Source organism: Protopterus annectens, chromosome 2.part1 (assembly GCF_019279795.1).
Source record: "Protopterus annectens isolate FY-2018-M chromosome 2.part1, PAN1.0, whole genome shotgun sequence".
Classification (NCBI taxonomy): Eukaryota; Metazoa; Chordata; order Ceratodontiformes; family Protopteridae; genus Protopterus; species Protopterus annectens.
The window spans coordinates 722994093-723013446 of record NC_056729.1 but is presented as its reverse complement, the minus strand read 5'-3'; the positions used below and the strand labels follow the sequence as shown (position 1 = coordinate 723013446).

The 19354-nt window shown below is 42.0% G+C and overlaps 1 protein-coding gene across 3 annotated transcripts in view; it reads right to left on the bottom strand.

Annotated features, from left to right (window-relative positions):
- The window catches only part of CTSO (cathepsin O), a 466290-nt gene that overhangs the window by 324649 nt on the left and 122287 nt on the right, over positions 1 to 19354 (bottom strand). For all 3 annotated transcript variants that reach the window (XM_044062445.1, XM_044062444.1, XM_044062446.1), the window contains one exon: positions 13612 to 13748. In XM_044062445.1, the coding sequence (XP_043918380.1) occupies positions 13612 to 13748 (137 nt within the window). The remainder of the gene's footprint in view (positions 1 to 13611; positions 13749 to 19354) is intronic.

The following is a 19354-nucleotide window of genomic DNA, read 5'->3' as shown; positions in this document are numbered from 1 at the left end:
CGGCGCCGAAGGAGCACTGATCCCCCCGGATCCGAAGATCGGATCCAGGCTCCGACAGGTCGGATCCGAAGCACTCGAGGGCAGGGTCGGATCCGAAGTACCGAGTACTATCGGCGCCGACCCACCCCCGGCTCCGAAGCTGCTCGGCTCCAACTGCTCCGAACCCGGGTAGCGGGTTGGAGAAGGAGCAATAGGTTTAAAGAAAGGGGTCAAGCTCCCCCCCAGAGGGGGGGGGGGGCAAGAGCACTCCCATCTGCATCTGGGTCTGGATGAGCCTTCTCATCATCCGGTCCAGATCATTGTCTGACAAGCTATAGGTTGATCTCGACGAGGCTACCGAGGTAGGCCTTGAGTGCCTCCTGGATAGCCTCGACGGAGATCGGGTCTCCTTCTCCTCAGGTCCCGGTGAAAAGCACATGGGTGACCGGAGCCGAGGATGGGAGAACCAGCAGACAAGGAGGCCGGAGGAGAAGCCCGCTTGGCAGACGGGGCCGAAACAGAGGTCTCGGCCCGCCGCTTATGGTGCTTCTCCCTCCGGTCCTTCTTTCTAGCTTCCCTCTCCTCCGAACCACTACAGGGAGGTTGAGTCCCAGGAGGAGGAGGGGGAGCCGGAGAGGAGGTAACAGTCGAAACGGTTCCCCCCGAAGGAGCGGAGGCCGGAGCCGAATCCGGGGGCAAAAGTCCCGCCAGGACCAGCTTAGACCTCCGCTCCTTCAATGCCCTGGGGTTGAACCCTGCACAAATGGAACATCCAGAAGTGAGGTGTTCAACCCCAAGGCATCGAACGCACAGTGTGGCCATCAGCAGGGGAAAGCTTATGGCCACACTCGGAGCACTTAGAAAAAACAGCCTTAGGTTGTTCTGACATCCTAAGAGCTAAAAAGTTACTTAAACTAAAGGAAAAAAAGTAAAAGTAACTAAACACACACAACAGGCCCAAACACACACTACGCTACCAGCGAGGGGAGGGAAACTAAGTAAAACAATATTAAATCACTAAACAAGTATAACTATCAAATAGGGAATCCTAAACTTTCACTCAACTTTCAAAAACAATTAAAATTTAACAGTACAAGAACTTTATAAAACCACTTAGCTGAAGAGCTCAAGAACACCAATCTGGTCACCAGCGCGGCAAACTAGATCTGGGGTCATGTAGGGAGAGCAGGGCATTGTGGGTGAGGGGAGGAGCTGAGAGCTCGGATCCATAGCTGGTAAACCATGCCGGTTCAGATCCGATATCGGATCCATGACCCACAGGTTGCAGACAAATGAATCTCCTACTTCAGATCATGAGTTCCCCTGAGGAACACTGACTGGTAATAGTTTTGTTTTGTATGAATATCTGACTATCGTAGCAATGCAGAGAAATACTGGAAGGGAGCAGCCCTTCCCACAAAAGCATTCCAAAATAATTTTGTTGTTAATAAGTGTTATTGTTACTTTTCTGTTTTGGTCATTTTTATTTTCAAAACAAGACTAGCCAAGTAGAGAGAGATGATGCATATGCTCGATCTTTTAATCTTTCAAATTGTTGGATATGCATGGCTATCCCTACTGTACATGGTGGTCTAATGTTAGGTACAGTCCCCTTGGGGGAAAATGATACATGGACTAATTTACTATTTGAAATTTCAAATGTAGCCTTAAAGGACAAAATAGCATTACCCCTCATGGGTCGCCAGAATGGAACTGTATGTTTTCAAAGATTTGGCAAGATTAAGGTTGGATGGAGTCAGTGTAATGTAACAATAATTCATAACTGTACAATAGATGGGCACTGTGCAACGAGTTTCAAGCCTATAAGACTGCTTGTTAATAGTACAGGGCTTATTAATGGCACAAGTTTCTTGAAAACATTTTATCTGTGTATGATCTTTTGTTTAAAGGGCTGCAAGACAAAGGAAATCACTCTGTTCCAGTCAATATTACACTTAAAGTAAATAATTGTTATTTTATCTGTGGTAGAAAAGCATACCAATGGTTACCGAGAAATTGGTCAGGCAGTTGCTTTTTGGGTTATTTAGCACCAGCTATAAGACATACATTTTCTCTTCCCCAAGGTAAAATACGAAATGTACGTGCTGTTAATAAACCTGTTAATCCCATAGGTAACGTTGATGCATCCTGGATCTATCAACACGATTTGGCCCATAGTAGCAGCAAGGGGCTATCACACATGGACTTGGGCGATGATGTTATTTCCTGGGCTGGTATTCTTCCAGTGTATGGGACAGTAAAATCTATTTGGGAGCTCAGAAAACTGTTAAAAACCCTGAGCAATGCAACTTTTTCTGCGCTAGAATTGGTGACGGATGAGTTAACTGCAATGAGGACTGTAGTATTGCAGAATAGTATGGCGCTAGACTTCCCCTTAGCGGCGAAAGGAGGTACTTGCGAGTGTTGTCCGTTCATTACAGACAACGAATATGACATTAACAGCCATCTGGAGATCCTACAACAAGTTTCTGAACTTACAAAACCAGGACAGAATCCATTAACTGACTTTTTCCAAAATTGGTTTGGAAATTGGGGAACAGTACTTATAAATGTCTTAATTGCTATATGTGTTGGTGTCATTATATTCCTACTGTTGGATTGTTGTTGCATTCCTTGCATCCGAATGATAATATCAAGTGTATTGTCTGCCAATGCAACTAAAGTTTATTATTCTGAATATACAGAACACGAGTCATGCGAAAAACTGTATGAATAAAATGTATTGCTTATGATACAAAGTGTTGTTAAGGGGGGAAATGTACTAAGAATCTTTGTGTTCAACATCTTTGTATCATGTATAGTAAGGGTTAAAATGTGAAATTGCATTGCGTGCAAAGAAGCAAGTTAAAATAAGCTGTTTTTCTTGTAAAGAATTTGCTGACCAAAGAGGAATGCACAGATGTTACCTTGGTCCAGGCACAAGCTTATCTTGTGACTGACCTCTGACCATCTAAGGCTCCAGTATGTGAATTTATAGCCTTGACTGAAATTCCTTGTCTAGTAACCAGCTACTGTGTACATGCAGAGAAGGGTATAAAAACCCATGTGAAGTGTACAGAAATTAGACTGCTGACATACCATGTACTTTGTAGCATGTCTCCATGCATGTAAAATAAACCTTTTTGCTTATTTTTATCTGCGTGATTCTTCCAGTATATGTTAAGAGTACAAAATCTTTCGACAATTTCTGTCACTAATGTGGCAGGACCACGTAGACTTGACATACTCATATTAAAATACTATGAACTAGCGATCTGCATTCTGACTGCTTGCTGTACCACACTGCATGAAACGGGCACTACCTGCTCTTGGCTTCTATAATGCAAAATTTAATCAACTATGGACCAGTGGTGACAATGTGAGTGCATGCCCAAGAAGCAGACCCTGTTCTGCAGGGTAACATTCTTAACTAATTAAGGTTAGTGGAGGATCTCACCAGAGAAATAAAAACAAGGACAGTGGTGAGAGAGAGACAGAGAGACCTCAGAAAATGAAATGGCTCCATTTACGATGCAATCGTCAATGGCGCACTTGGATGTTCTTATTGCACAGTTATGCTGTAAGCAGTTAAGCTTGTCTAGGAGCTTAGCTCAGGGGGTTCAAGATAATCATCGTTTAGTCATGGGTTTTACTCCTTTAATCTCCACCTGCAAACTATGATACCTCTACAATCCTACATATGAAAAAGGTACTGCTTACATGAACTAAATAAATGCAAGTATACACGCGCGCGAATATATACATATATATGAACTGTGGGGATTTTTTTTTATTTCAAACATACCGATAAGCAGGTGATTTTTCTGAATACTGTTGCTCACTCCTTACTGAGCCTAGCTGTTAAAATTTAATACAGATGGAGACAGAATGCTATAAAAGCTACAGTTGCAGTCTGTTACTTAGGATGAAATGTTAATTGGAAAAGTTCTGAGGTAGTTATTAGGCAAAGTTTGCAGAATTTGTTTTCTTAGTATGGAAGACAATCCAGTTTCACACAGAAATCTGATTAGGTAGCTACAACAGACTGTGAAGGACTCGGCTGTTACAATGTATAGCCAAAGAAGATTTAGAAGTGTTAATTCATGAGTAGGGTACACTAATATAAAAAGGATTCTTATTCCTTATTCAGTCAGTTAGGATCAAGGGAAAGGGCAACATTTTATTGAGTACTGCAATGTTTTTATATACTATGTTAATGTAATTAGGTAATCCGGTGGCTTTAACTTCTTGTAGGATGTTAGCACAACCATGATGATTATTGACAATGCATTAAAAAGTACACTTGTGTAAGTAAACTTACCATAACAGCAGATCTTCAAATGACCACAGCTGCAGTAGCTTAAGCTATATGTAATATACCCTGCAAAGGATATAACAACCGGCCGGCTTCAATGCATCTTCATGTGGTCAAACCCTTAGGCAGCTTGTAAAGACATTTGGGTTCCAAGTCCTTCACAGCATTAATGCAAACTGAGAATGGGAGGCTACGCCCCGAAAGGACATTGTTAGAAACAAGAAAAAATAAATGTCCACACCTGGGCAACAGAAAAACAAGCAAAAAAAAAATGAGGAGCGATGACTACAGAAGGGATCATTCGAACATCCACTGTTATGGTAAATCATACATTTGTACTAGGTACTTCATATTGATCACTGCTGTGGTAACCTAAGCTATACTGGGAGATTACCATAGCTTAGAACTGGAAGGTGAAAGAAGACTGGTCAAACAGCCCTTGAGAATGGCCCTAGAAAAAGCCTGTCCTAGACCCAGAGAAAAAGAATGTAGCTTGTAATGCTTTATAAAAGCATGCAAACAGGATCAAATTACTGCTTTGGGAATAATTCTGGAGTCAACCCTTTCCAAAAAGCCAGAGATGAAGCCAAGACTGTGGCCGAATGTGCCTCGACCCAGCCTGGAATATTTGTGTTGTGGTGGGGAAAACAAAAAGTAATAGCGTGAAACAAACATTTGGAAATAGTTCGCTTTTACACAGGTTGGCCTTTCTTCTTACCTTCCTAAGAAATGAACAACTGATTGGAAATTCTGAAAGATTTCTATTCTGTCAAGATAGTACCAGAGTTGTTTGTGGTCAGCCAAGATATGAAGCATCTTTTTCATAAGTTCATTGGTGTTTACTAGGCTAACGACGACACGGGCCTTTTTAAGCCTAGCCATGCATCCCAAATCTCCGACAAGTTCTGATACCCTTGACAAGTGTAAGTATGGGTCTGGGAGAGACATTGGTGCCAAACGAGGGATGAATATCGATGAATTTCCAGTTTCCCATCCAATTCAATTGTTCAAGGTGCACTTGAATTGGGTTGGGGGAAACTCTGCTTCACATGGATGGGGAGCCTTTTCCATACACATGGTAGTCTCTGGGATACATACCTATCTCTCCAGCAGGTTCTATTTATATCGCAAGCACGGTTTAAGTCTTCAGAGTGGATAATTCTGGTGCTGTTTCTTTTGTGGATATGCAGGAGGTCCATCAGAGTGGGGTCTGAGAATACCTGTATTCCAGGCATAGATCTCCCATCAAAAACCTGTAGGAGACAGAATACAGGGACAGGGCCTTGAGGCAGTGTGCATAGCACATTTTACTTATGCCATGTATTCTTTTAGTGAGGAACCTCTGCGAATGTTCCAGTTGTTGGGTATGCCTGGTTAGGTACATACCAAAGGGAGCACTGTACTCAGTGATAGGTCTGATGAATGCCAAATACAGTGGAACAATAAACTTCCTTGGACTTTGATACCATACCTTTGTTTATAATTTGCACAACATAGAATGATTCCCTTACCACTGGAGATACACAGTTTCATAGGTGCGTACTAGGCTAATGGCCTTGGAGCCTTTACAAGCCTAGCCCATAGATTACCCTACCATTGTGCAACCCGACCTTAGTTCCCAGTGCCTCTGTCGAGTAAAGCCACTGGAGTGATCCCTGGAGGTGAATTTTCTATTTCCCATCCACTCATCAAGATATTTCTTGAAGAGGGCCAGTGAGGTTGCTATGCTTGACATGTATCAGAAGTCTATTCCATAGCATGGGCAGTCTCTGGGTGATGAACCTGTCCCTCCAGCATGTTCTGTTGATTTTGGTAATGAGGTTGAGGTCTCTGGAGCATGTGGTGCGAAGGGATTGGGATTTCTTCAGATGTAGCATTTGTAACAGAGCTGGGTCAGACATGGCTTTGTAAGTCAAGCAGAGATCGCCTCTTAAGTAGGCGATATGAGACAGAGAACAGTTGGAGTTTTTTTAGTCTGTCCATGTAGGACAAATGTTTAAGGCCTAGGATTCTCTTTGTGAGGTACTTTTGCGGCCTCTCCAGTTGTTGCAGGTGTTTAGTGAGGTACATGCCAAATGGGGTATTGTATTCAATGATTGGCCTAATAAGGGAATAGTAGAGGGAGACAATGACCTCTTTCTTCCTGGATACAAAACCCTTAGTAATGAGATGTGCCACATAGAAGGACAATGGCTAGATTACTATCTGTGCGTGTCCCTAAGTCCCTGACTAATGGGTCAACTCTAAGGGGTGTGTTGTCAATATGATAGTTACCAGGGATGGATGACTTCCCAAAGGATACTATTATGCATTTCTTGGCATTTAATTTTAGTCCATGGCTCTGATACCAATTGTTTGTCTGTGTCAGCCCCTCCTGGAGAACATGTGTGTCAGTGTGAGATTCAATGACAGCTCCTAATTTGCAATCATCTGGAAATGTAGTCAGCCAGAGACCACTGACATTGGCCTTCACTTCTGAGAAGTAAATGCCAAAAAGGAGTGGTGCAAAGACTGATCCCTGAGGGACTTCCCTTGTGACTGGCCTCTTTGTAGAGCTGGACTTCCCAATTCAAACTTCCTGGGTCTTGTCTGTCAGCCAGATGGCTATCCACTGGGTGATATATGGATTTGTAGCCAACCTCTTGAGTTTGTCAATGATGCCCGAGTGGGATATTGTGTCAAATGCCTTGGCCAGGTCAAGGTTGGCAGTATGAATGAATTTGTCATTAACCATTGCTTTGGTGACTTTCTCAAAGAAGTCCAACAGGTTGAGTAGACATGATTCGCCCTTGACGAAACCAAACTGGGTTGTAGCCAGTGTCTTGAAGGTTTACTACATCTCGACTGATCATCTCCATTACAATTCTTTCCATGGCTTTACATACAAGACTAGTGCATCACTGGACCACAGTTACCAATATGACTCAGTCCACATGGGAGTAAAGGACCTGAAACATACCTCCCTACACTATGTGTAGAGAAACATCATGGAGCTCTCGGAATTTGTGTTTCAGGCTGGTATGAGCCTAGCATTGAGCAGCAATTTACCTGCTCCAAGGATGATGCTACAATAAGAACAAAAAATGATGGACTTTAATAATTGGTTTGGTTTCTAGTGTCATTCTAAGGGAGTCCAATATTTGTCAGCATGGAAAGGGATGTTCAACAGACCATGCTGTTTTGCCAGGGATGGTCTGCATCTTGCCCCTCTAGGCTTTTGAGTATTAGCTAAAACATAGTCTTCCCCATACGGCCTTTTATAGGCAATGTCAAAGTGAAAGTACTTCCGACATAGCAAATCAAAGAAAATCTAAAGGTATAATTGCTCAATGCTAGGAGTTTAAACAAAAACTTCCACTCCCTAGAAGCTCTCTTTACCCTAGAGAAAGCTGACATGTCTGTGGTCACCGAGACATAGTTTAAAGCCACAGAGAGAGCACCAACAGTACTAGGTTATAATACCTTCCACCCATTTAGGCCAGCTACTTCACAGGCAGGGAGTAAAGGTGGAAGTGTCTCTATTTACATCAAAAATAAGTACACTTCAAGGCTGGTCAAACAGGACAATGCACCTGAGCTGCTCCATGTTCAAATCACCAAAGGGAAAATCCAATGCCACTTCCTTTCAAGCTATAGTACCCCCTCTATGACCCATAAAACCCATACTATGTATTTAAATTTATTAGAGACATTAATCATCCAACCCAATACCATATTCATGGGTGACTTTAATTATCCCACTATTAACTGGGAATCCTAAATGACACCAAATGTACATGCACAGACATTCCTGGATTTTGTAAACACAAACTCCCTGGAACAGATAGTCAATACACCAACAAAGGGTGCAGCCATACTGGATCTGGTCCTCACTAATATGGGAGATTGCTGCACACCCATTACTGTAATGCCTTCCCTGGTAAGGTCAGACCACAAAATGGTCTTCTTTGAAGTAAAAAAAACCTGGACCCCCAGCTAAACCTGGAATATTCAGAAACTATTCTAAGGCTAACCTCCTATTATAAAGTGAGAACCTGGCAAAACTTCAAGCCCCCGTAAACCCATCTCTTTTCCTCCTAATTTTGTAGTTCAGAAAAGAACATAGGGAGATGGATTTTTGTCTTAAAATAAATTAAGATAACCAAAACTGCCAGTTATCCATTATGACAAGCAAAAAATAAGTAATAAAAAGTAATGGGGAAAACACCAGGCACAGGATTCCCAAGCACTTCAGAAGCCACAGCAGTCCACTCAATGTATATTAAAAAAGAACAGTCTTTTATTCACATCCAAAACTCCATAAGATTTAGTGCTTTAATCTACTGCACCATAGACTTCATCGGAATCAATAAAAAGACATATTTATAAGTTTGTGTTTTATATATGCATTTTTTTTTAATTTAAACTGGAACTCACATGGCAGATTGTTAATGTTGCTTTAACCTAATGAAGTAGTTGCTGCTAATTAAATGAACTCATTGGCTTGAAAATGGTATAAATATTAGTGGTGAATGTCTTTTTATTGATTCCGATGAAGTCTATGGTGCAGTAGATTAAAGCACTAAATCTTATGGAGTTTTGGATGTGAATAAAAGACTGTTCTTTTTTAATATACATTGAGTGGACTGCTGTGGCTTCTAGTGCTTGGGAATCCTGTGCCTGGTGTTTTCCCTATTACTTTTTATTACTTATTTTTTGCTAAACTAAGATAACATTTTAGGCAGTGAAGGACTAGTTCTCAAGGAAACTCTGGTCTCTGTATAAAATGAGATATTGTCGACCCACCGTGAGAGTGCTCTCATATACTCAGAGGTCAGTGCAGCCAGTAAAACTGTTTTCCATGTTAAGAAACTTAAGCTCAGCCAGTTAATCTGGTTTAAATGGAGGAAGTGCTGGCTTCTCCAACACAAAATTAAGATCCTAAGGAGGAGACACTGGTTTTCTCAGAGGTCTCTCATTGCAATACCCCTTTCAAAAATTTTTGACATGGGAATGCCTTGAAAGAGTGGAATTCATGGCACACATGATGAAGATTTATGAAGAAGACAGACAGACCACAGGAAAGTAACTGACACAACTACTGTAAAACCAGAGAAACACTAGCCCTGAGTGGGTGCTAGATATGTTGTTGGCACCAACTAGAAAAGACTTTTTCATTTCCTAATATACAGTTTTCTAGTAGCAGGATTTCTTGACTCCATTACTAACTGCTGCACGTCCTCAGATGCCTAAAACGTATCAAGACCCTATCATCAAGGCAGTCAGTTGAAGTTTTTTTTGGGTCAGGATGTATCAAACACTCCTGTTGTTGTACAAGTAGATCCAGTCTATGAGAAAACTTGCAAAAATTGTCCCTTGCCAATTCCAAAAGTAGGGATAAACACTGTTGCCTGGGTCAGAAGGGAGTCACCATGATCTTGGGGGACTCCTCATGAGTCATGAAAAGTACAGTAAAGTTCAGTGGAATGGGTGGAAAGAGTACAAGGACATTCTTGTCCAAGGAGATGAAAAGACACCTGCCTCCCAGGCCTTCGACATGGAGTTGTGGCGGAGAATTTTTTCCAGCTGATTGTTCTGAGATGAGGGCAAAAAGGTCTACTTGAGGAACTCCCTACAGATGGAGCAAATCTTTGAAGACACTCGGCTCTAGTTTTCATTCTTGAGGACCTGCCACACAATCTTGCTCTGATGTAATGTTGGAAACTTGTAGAGCGAGACTGAGTTGCAAAGCTATATCCCATTCTAACATGGCTAGTCTGCATAGGAGGTAAGACCTAATTCCCCTTGCTTGTCAACGTACTACATCACTATGGTATTGTCAGTAATAACTTAGTGGTCTAGGGGACCAAAGGAGATTCAGACAGTTGAGTGCCTAGATCAGGGCAAGCATCTCTTCTACACTGATGTGCTTCTGACTGTCTTTGTTGCCCAGATAACTTGCCTTTTTATTCCCCATGACACTGCTCCCCAAGTAAAGTCTGAGTTGACTGTCATGACTGACTGTTTTGGAGCAGGAGGGGAGAAGGAGAGAACTTGATCCAGGGATATTTGATGTCTCTACCAACGAATTTCATTTCTCAAAAATTCCAGAACTAGAATCTGAAAAGATAATGGATATTGGTGCTGGAACCAAAGCACTTCAAATATAATTGTATCTCTCATTTGGAGTCTTGCCAGAGATATCATGAGACTCAGATGTCATGAGAACTAAAATCCTGAGGAATTCCCCCACAGTGACAGAAGTCTAAGTGGAAAACCCATGTAAGAAAGTCTCTTTGTACTAAGGTGTTTAGCAGACAACCAGGAACACAATCCTATGTGATGGAATCAAAAAATACTTTTGAATGTTCCTCTGGAATCCCAGTCTGTATGGGAGATCTCTCACTGAAGTGGGAGATTCATGACACGTGGAAAAAAAATTTGCAAAAATAAGCATGTCATCTAAATATGGAAATATGTGGATACCCTGTCACCTTGTAAACACTCTTGGAGCAGAAGATAGCCAAAGAGTAAGGCAGAGAGAACTGATAAAGTGATCCAGACACACAAACTTTAGAACCACCTGGTCTCTGGATGCAGAGGAATGTGATAAGCATCTTTTAAAATGTAGTGTTACCAGAAAACATAAATGAGAAAAGATGGGGTAACAGATGTTAAGAGAGAGCATTCTGAACTTGGCACCATCACAAACTGGTTAGAAAAGAAAAATCCAGAACTGGTCTCCAGCTGTTTTCTTTCTTTGGCACCAAAAGCAACTCCTGAATAAAAATCTTTCCCAAACCGGGAATGAGGAACTGGCTATATCACTCCTCGAGACAACAGAGAAGTCTGGTCTGGTAAATGAATTACCCCCTGGAAAGATAAATGCCCTCCCACTACCATCTGTAACCATGATGAATGAACTTCAGAACCCATCTGTTGCCAAAGATGGAAATGGAGATTCAGACTTTCTGGAAGGGGAAAAAGGACTGCTAGGGTTGGGGAGGAAGGAAGACAAAGTCCCTCAAATAGTTTGTCATTCGGACTTGTTTGATTCTCCTTGGTTTTGAGGGGTTCCTGTATTCTTTTTGTAATCCTCTTGCCATTTCATAAGTATCTGTTTACCATCATTTGCTGAGACTGTTCATTTTGTTGTATTGTCAGTACTTTCTTGATAAGGGGTTAGAGAATCCCTTAGAAAATTTGGAAAAGGAGAGCTGAAAAAGGTTGAGAGATTCCCTGCATCAGCTTACCCCCTCTTATTACACTTTTTGGTAACCTTTGCAGCAGAAGGACCAAAATTACATCTCTATCCAAAGGATAATTTAAACTCTCATTTTTCACATCATCTGGGAGATTCTGAGAATGTCCTGGAAGAAGTATGAACAGAATCATACACACACTTTAAACAATGAGTTGTGGTCTGTACTATGGAAAAACAATGAAACCATTTAAAGCAGTTTTCCTCACAAGAAAAAAAATGCATATAAAACATTCCTCATACTTACACAATTAGTCAGAACAAACATACAAGCCTGACAACTAAAAATTCTGAAAATCAAAGTTGTAGAAGCATACACGTTTCCCCCACACTTATCAGTTATTTTCCCATTCTTGTCAAATAGTGTGGGATTGGAATAAACTACATGTTAAGCAGCAGTAAGTTGGGTCAGGTTTGGGATAAGTGTATAAAAACTTAAAAGACTGAAGAACTTTATGCAATCTACCTGATTTTTTAGGGGCAGCAGGCTGACTGTCAGGAAACCTCTAAGCACTGACAGTCATGATTTGTTACTCAGGGATGTTTTTGGTGCCAAAGAAAGAAAAAAAAGTGCTTGGAGACCAGTTTTGAATCTTTCTTTCCTAAACCTGCTCTCTTTACAACCTGTTACCCCTTCTTCCTCTTTTAAGTTTCCCAGTAGCGCTACATTTAAAAGATGCTTATAACATTCCTGTGCATCCAGATATCAGGCATTTTTTTTAAGGTTTAATGTGGCTGGATCATATTATCAGTCCTCTGCCAGCACTGATGGAATGGATGAAATTTCTGGAAATTACATCTGTATCAGCTCATAGTATTTTAGAGGGCCTGAGAAACTTCAGCATTCTCAAACTGAAAACATTGGCACATTCTAGAAATAGTCTCAGATAATCAGATACTGTGCATTCCTCGGAGTCTAAATCACAAATCTGAGGAAAAAAACATGCATTCACCTTCCTGTTCAGATTCAGAATCTTGAATCTCTTCAGAAAAAGAGGCATCCCTCTTTCTTTTCTCAGAAACCACCTTATGAAAAGGATCAAATGTCTGAATTAAACACAGAGCCACATCTAGTAAACTACCACTGTCTAGAGAAATTTGACGAGGAGCAGACAGTTATGTAGTTTTCTGTTTCTTTTTGACAAGTAAAATGGGACCAACACCAGGGATGGACCCAGCTTTCTGACTAAACAAGGAAGACTTCCATATTCCCTCTCACAGGATCAACAAGAGCGTATCTCCCTTGCCCACTGAAGAGACCAGAATAGCCGGAGGACGTTGCAAACTCTTGGTTCATACTGGTTCTGGGTTGCACAGTGCTGCCAGAAAAGATCTGGTGGATCAAGTCGTTGTGCTTGTGCATATGCAAAAGGCAACACAGAAAGAGATTTAACAAAGAGAACCTATACAAAGCTGGATAAAGTAAAATTCACCGTAGCTCCACAATAAACAACATAGAGCATTATACTTCAGGTAATTGTTGGACATTTTGAGCAAAATCAAATGCATGTTACACAGATGTCCTCAGTATAATTCACTGAACTATAGGGCTGACTGTCCTGCATTTCAGTAATTTCTACTTATTTTTTTCTTTTTTTTGAATGAGGAAATAGGCCACATAGAGACAGGGTATAGGGAGGGGTTAACCAACAATTTTTGTGCTAAACTGCAAGCTGCTAAAGCTTAATACTCAATAATTTTGGAAATCTATTTGGCATGCAGTGTTCAGTCAAAAATGTTTGTTATGGATATGCACAGATTTTTTTTTTTAACTCAAGCCATGAAAATTAACATAGTGATACTGGAAATTCACCTAAAGTGAAAGAAAGGACTTCAGCATTATAATGAAAACATGACAAAACTGCACATTAACCTATTTAAGCACTGAAACCTGTACTCTAAATTATACATGTAAACATATGTTAACACACGTTGAACATCACAGCTTTTCAGTGTCATGGTGTCCTTTTGGAAGGCCAACACAAATTTTTTGATACATAACATAAACTGTTTAGGAATTCCAAATTAGCATCATCTAGCCCTAAAGGCAATTAAAATTCAAAGATCATAAACTTACAGAAAGCTGGTTCCTAACAGGTGTAACAACTTTCTTGTCCCTCCAGTCAAACTTTGCTGGCAGCAATCTCTTCCTTGACGACTTATATGGTTTGCTGTACTTGGGAACATGTACAGGCAATGCCCTTAAATATATAGCTAGAGGACAAACACAAACAATACACATATTACATCATACATAGATGTGAGCACTGATACTTAATTAGCATGTAAGAAAAGAAAGCTGCAACCTCTACCCACCACACACAAAGGACCACATTTGTTTTTTTTGTTTTTTTTTAGGAAAAAAAGACAATGAAAGTTAACGGCTCCCTATCATCATTAATTACTTAATACTTCTTGTTTCAATATCATGAAAAGATCACCACAGTGTCTCTCTCCCAACACATTCAAAAAGCCTCTGAAACCCCCAGTTCCAGGATAAGATTGAAAAGATGGCTAAGGAAATCTACCAAAATGTTTGCCAACCCCGGATGTAAAAATACAAGGCAGTGATGTCTGTCCCTCTGTCTCATTGGTAGATTTGTAATACGTAAAGAAAGAGCACAAACATATGGCACTTTATTTACTTGACTGCATCAGGAGGGTCTCGAATCTTAGCTCTCACTTCAAAGCTTCCATTGAAGAACTACCAGTGCCTTCATCTGATATGTGGAAACCTCCATCTCTGAAAGGTCCATCTTCTAGTACTGTGGAAAAGCTGAGGTTAGAACACTAGCAAAATTATCCATCACCAGAAGCTCCAGCAGACTCAGATAAATAAAGGAAAGACCACAATGTGGCTGGTGCTGAAAGTGCATTACTTTAAAGATAAGAATCAGATACCAAAAAAGAACCATAAACATATGGTGACCGTGCATCCAAGGACACCTCAAAGTACACTACATTACCTGGATTCGCATATGTATTCATCCCCCCCCCTCACATAACGAGTGTCTGGTGTTGAAGTCATGTTCCTCTTGTGGGGGGGTTGTGCCCCCCCCCCACTCCCCTGCTAATTATATGTACCAACTCAGAGGTCGCACTATAGTGGGGACAGGGAAGGCTTACTTATATATTTTTTTTATACAGTGTGCATTTTATAAGGTGTTTTTTTAACGTTACTTTTGTTTACTTTTAGTTGCCAGCATCGACAAACACTTATGACTATTTGATGAATAAATTTATGACTATATGCCTATATGATGAAAAGCAGTTTCAACAGTTAGTCTTCTATTAAAACCCGTTCAAAGAATGTTTTCTCCAACTATTAAAAACAGACCTGTCCAGCAATACTATCTAATTCCCAGAGACCAGCATCAAGGACACAAATCTCTGGAGATTCACTACCTGACACTAAGCCCACATACAGTCCAAACCTCGACCCTCCAGTTGCATCCTCAACCAAGTTATCAAAGGCATTACTTTCAGGGTCCTCTAAGAAGGACAGAATGATTAACAACAAAGACTATACAAAGTACAGTTGTGTACACTTACCATAAATGTAGATGTTAGAGTGTATTCACTGTTGCAGTCATCACACTTGGGTTATCTGCCAGCAGGTAGCCCACAGTCGGCCCGAATAACAGACACCTAGTATTTCTGCATCAGTTGCTGTCGCTTCAGTACTGACGTCAGGTCGTCAGGCGTATAAAAACAGGCAGCCAATGCCATTACATCAGTTTTTCTTGCCCCAAATGTCAGCAGCCCCCAAATAGGGAGCTAAGTTATGGTGGAAAAAACACCACCCATAAAAAGTACATACCAATAGCCCTGTAAGGGGTGAGTAGGAGAACAGAGAAGGAGAAAGAGAAGGGGGCTGGAGGGTGGGAAACCAGGACTGCAACAGTGAATACACTCAAACATCTACATTTATGGTAAGTGTACACAACTGTACTATTTTCTTCGTGTTTCACTGTTGCAGTCATCACACTTGGGTAGATTCCCAAAGCTGAAGAATGGGTGTAGGCAATCAAGAAGTGTTGGGGCTGGTTAGTATGCCCTGCAGGACTGCTGTTGCAAAACCAACCCTGGATTTGGAAAAGATAGGCAGGTGGTAATGCTTGGTGAAGGTGTGAACAGAAGTAGCAGCTTCCAGAATGTCCCTGGTAGGGACTCCCCTGAGGAATGCTGTAGAGGTTGAAGTTGCCATAGTGGAATGCATTCTGACCCCCAGACAGGGTGGTTCCCCATGGTGTTTGTAACAGAAATGGATACAGTGCGCTATCCATTTGGAGATGGTTTGTTTTGATATGGCCTTGCCCTCTGCCCCTGGTGCAAAGCTGACTAGTAACTGGTCAGATTTCCTTAAGGGCTTAGTCCTATCAAGGTAGAATCTGAGCTGTCTGTGCACGTCTAAAAAGAGAGTGTAGGATCCTTTCCCCTTATTTTGATTGGTTGAGAGCCACACTGGACACTACATCAGGCATAAAAGTAGAGTTAGTCCTAAGGGAGACCCTGTTAGCATGAAAAATAATGAAGGGTTCCACAGCCATAAGTGCTTGTAGCTCAGACACTCTTCTAGCTGAAGTGATGGCCAGAAGCAAGGTTGTTTTCCAAGAGAGGAATTTTAACTCTGCTGACACTGTGGGCTCAAAGGGGGGGGGGGGGTAGCCTGAGTTTTTCCAGCACAAAGTTAAGGTCCCAAGCAGGGGTGGGAGCTCTTCTTGGTGGCCTTAAGTTGTTAGCCTCTCTCAAGAACTGTTTGATGAGAGGGTGAGAGAAGAGAGGTGGCTCAGTGCTGTAATGAGCAGAGATGGCAGAGGCATGGATCTTAATGGAAGAGAAGGATAGGCCTCTATGGAGTAGGTCTGCTAGGTAATCCAGGATGAGAAGTAAGGAGAGCTGTGCCGAGTCCGCTCCTTTAGAGTGAATCCAAGAACAATACCTTTTCCACTTATCAGCATAGGATTTCCCTGTACTGGGTCTTCTGGCTTCAAGAATGACATCCAGCACTTGCTTGCTTAGGCTGGCCACTGGAGGAGAATTTAAGGAATAAGACAGGCAACAGGGTTCAAGGTTTGCAGTTGCGGATGCAAGATCTGTCCCTCCTGCTGAGTGAAGAGGGCTGGGATCTGGGGTAGGTGCCATGGTGGCACTGGTGACACATTGAGCAGTAGTGGGTACCAGTGTTGGCGTGGCCAGTCTGGGGCAATCAAGACTGCCCTGGTCCTTCCTGTCTTATCTTGAGTAGTACTCTTGTAAGAAGAGGCAAAGGGGGAAATGCACAGATTGACAGGTTTACCCACTAGAAGGATAGGGCATCTACTTTCCAGGCCTTGCTATGTGGTGCCCTGGTGCAGAATTTGAAGAGCTGGTGAATGTCGGAGGAGACAAATAGGGCCACCATCAGGGTACCCCATTTCTGGGTTAGAAGGCTGAATGTGTTCAGGTCTAATTGCCACTCGTGTGGGTCTAAGAGATTTCTGCTTAAGTTTTCTGCCAGAGAGTTTTCTTTGCCTGGCAGGAATTGAGCTTGTAGGTGAATATGCATAGCCAAGGTCGTGCTCCACAGGGTCATGGATAGCCTGCAGAGTGGGTAAGAGTGGGTTCCCCCCCGCTTGTTGATGTACCACATCATCACTGTAGTGGTGTTGTTTTTTATTTGAAGGAGCCCTGGTGAGATTAGGGATCTGAAGGCTGTCACAGCATGCTGAACAGCTAGCATTTATTTTTGGTTGCTGTGCAGATGAATTTGGTTTGGGCTCCAGTGGCCCTGAATGCACCTGCCGTCCAAATGTGCCCCCCAGGCATAGTCTGATGCGTCTGTGCTTATGGTCTGGGTGGAGTGGGGTTGTGTAAAGGGAAGTCCTTTGTTGTGGTTGCATGCTGCTGCCCACCAAAGAAACTGTGTCCTGAGATAAGGTATGATAGTTTCCAGGTCCTGAGAATGTTGGCACCAAAGACTTTTTAAGTGCCACTGAAGTTTCCTCATATGCAGTCTGGCATATGGAATTAGTCGAATGCAGGAGGCCATGAACCCACGAGTCTGCAGGATTTTCCTTGCGGATAGTTGGGTTGCGGTTGCCATTTGAGAGAAGTAGCCTGTCAGATAGGCTTGTTTTTTTTTTGGAGTAAGAAATGCCATCTGGGGTGCTTTGACTTTGGACTAGTTTTGATTTCCAAAACAGAAGTAAACAGAACCTTGTCCACCACGTCTGCATACAAACGCTTTATTTAAAATACCAAAACATAAGTGCTTTCACTGTCTCTAGGACTGCTTCCTCAGACAACTTTAAACTAAAGCACATTCTTTATACAGTTAAAAATCAATTAACAAGTCATTGATAGCAATTAGGGCATTTAAAGTGTCCCTTACACTTTGCTTCTAAAAACAACTAATGTTGAATTTAAAACCTGGTTTATTAAAAAACTTTTTTTTAAAAATGTATTCACATTTGTCTACACATTAGCGCTGTGCATATGTGTGTTAATGTCTGAGTGCTCTAGCTTTTAAGAATGGTTTCAATAATACTGCTTCATTTATTCCCGGTGGTGTATCTGCACCAGGTTTACTTCTGTTTAGATGTTCTGCTTCTTTTGGAGCCTGTCCTTTATCCAGAATTCTTTTGGTATTTTACTAGTTTTGACTTCTTTTCATTGATAGTATACCCCAGGGAGGTTAGAAGGTCCTTTACAAATGTCAGGTGTTGCAACAGCTTTTCCTGTCAGCCTGAATCAGGCAATCATCCAAGTAAGGGTATATATGAATCCTTCTCTATCTGCAATAAGCAATGGCTGGTGCCAGGCATTTTGTGAAGACTCTGGGAGCAGTGGATAAGCCAAAGGGAAGTGCAGAAAACTGATAATACATAGATCCTGCCCTGAAACGTAGATACTTCCTGCATGAGTCCATGATAGGGATGTGCAGATAGGCTTCCTTTAGGTCTAGTGTGGCTAACTAGGCATTTTTGGTCAGCAAAATGAGAAGCTGCTGCAGGGTGAGCATTCTGAATTTTGGTACCACCAGGAAGGTGTTTAGAATGGATAGATCTAAGAATGGACGCCAGGGTTCCCTCTTTTCTGGGTACCAGGAAAAGTCTGGAATAAAAACCTTGGCCTATATGTTCTGCAGGAACAGGCTAAATTGCCCTTATGGAACGCAGGGATTGAACTTGGTTGTGTGCCTCTGCCCACTGATTTGGAGGAAGGTCTGGGAACCCTTTTGGGGTTGGCAGCATATGGAAATAAAATCTGTAACCCTGGGATACTATGTTGAAGACCCATCGCGTTGGTGATGAAGGTTCAGTTTTTTGCATGGGGGGGCAAGTTTTCCTCCTAGGGGAACGAGCAATTGGGCAGAGGTGAGGAGTGGAGTTGCGAAGTCATTGTGTATTCTTTCCGTAAGGGGGTGGCTTAGCACTCCCTGCTTTAGAAGTGGAGGTACTCCATTGTTTACATCTCTGCATACTTTGAGACTGTAATCTGGAAGGTCCGTTTCCCCGGGTCTATTCTGCGGTGGCCTTGTGGGGGCTGGAAAGGATCAATGTTTCGAGGGGCAATATCTACTGAATCTTGGAGGCTGCACTTGCAAAAAATCTTTGACTGTCTGCATAGACTTAGCCTTTTCTTCGATCTTTTTTAAAACCTCTTCTGGTTTGGTGTCAGATTGTCCTTGTTCAAAGGAGCAGTCTGGCAAGGTCTGCTCCTTAAGCCAAGTATGCCTTCTAAGTACAGAACCTGTGACTGCTGCCCTGCAAGACGCTTCTAGGGCATCAAATCCACATTGCAGGGTATGCTTGCTGACTTGGCTTGCAGAATGCATA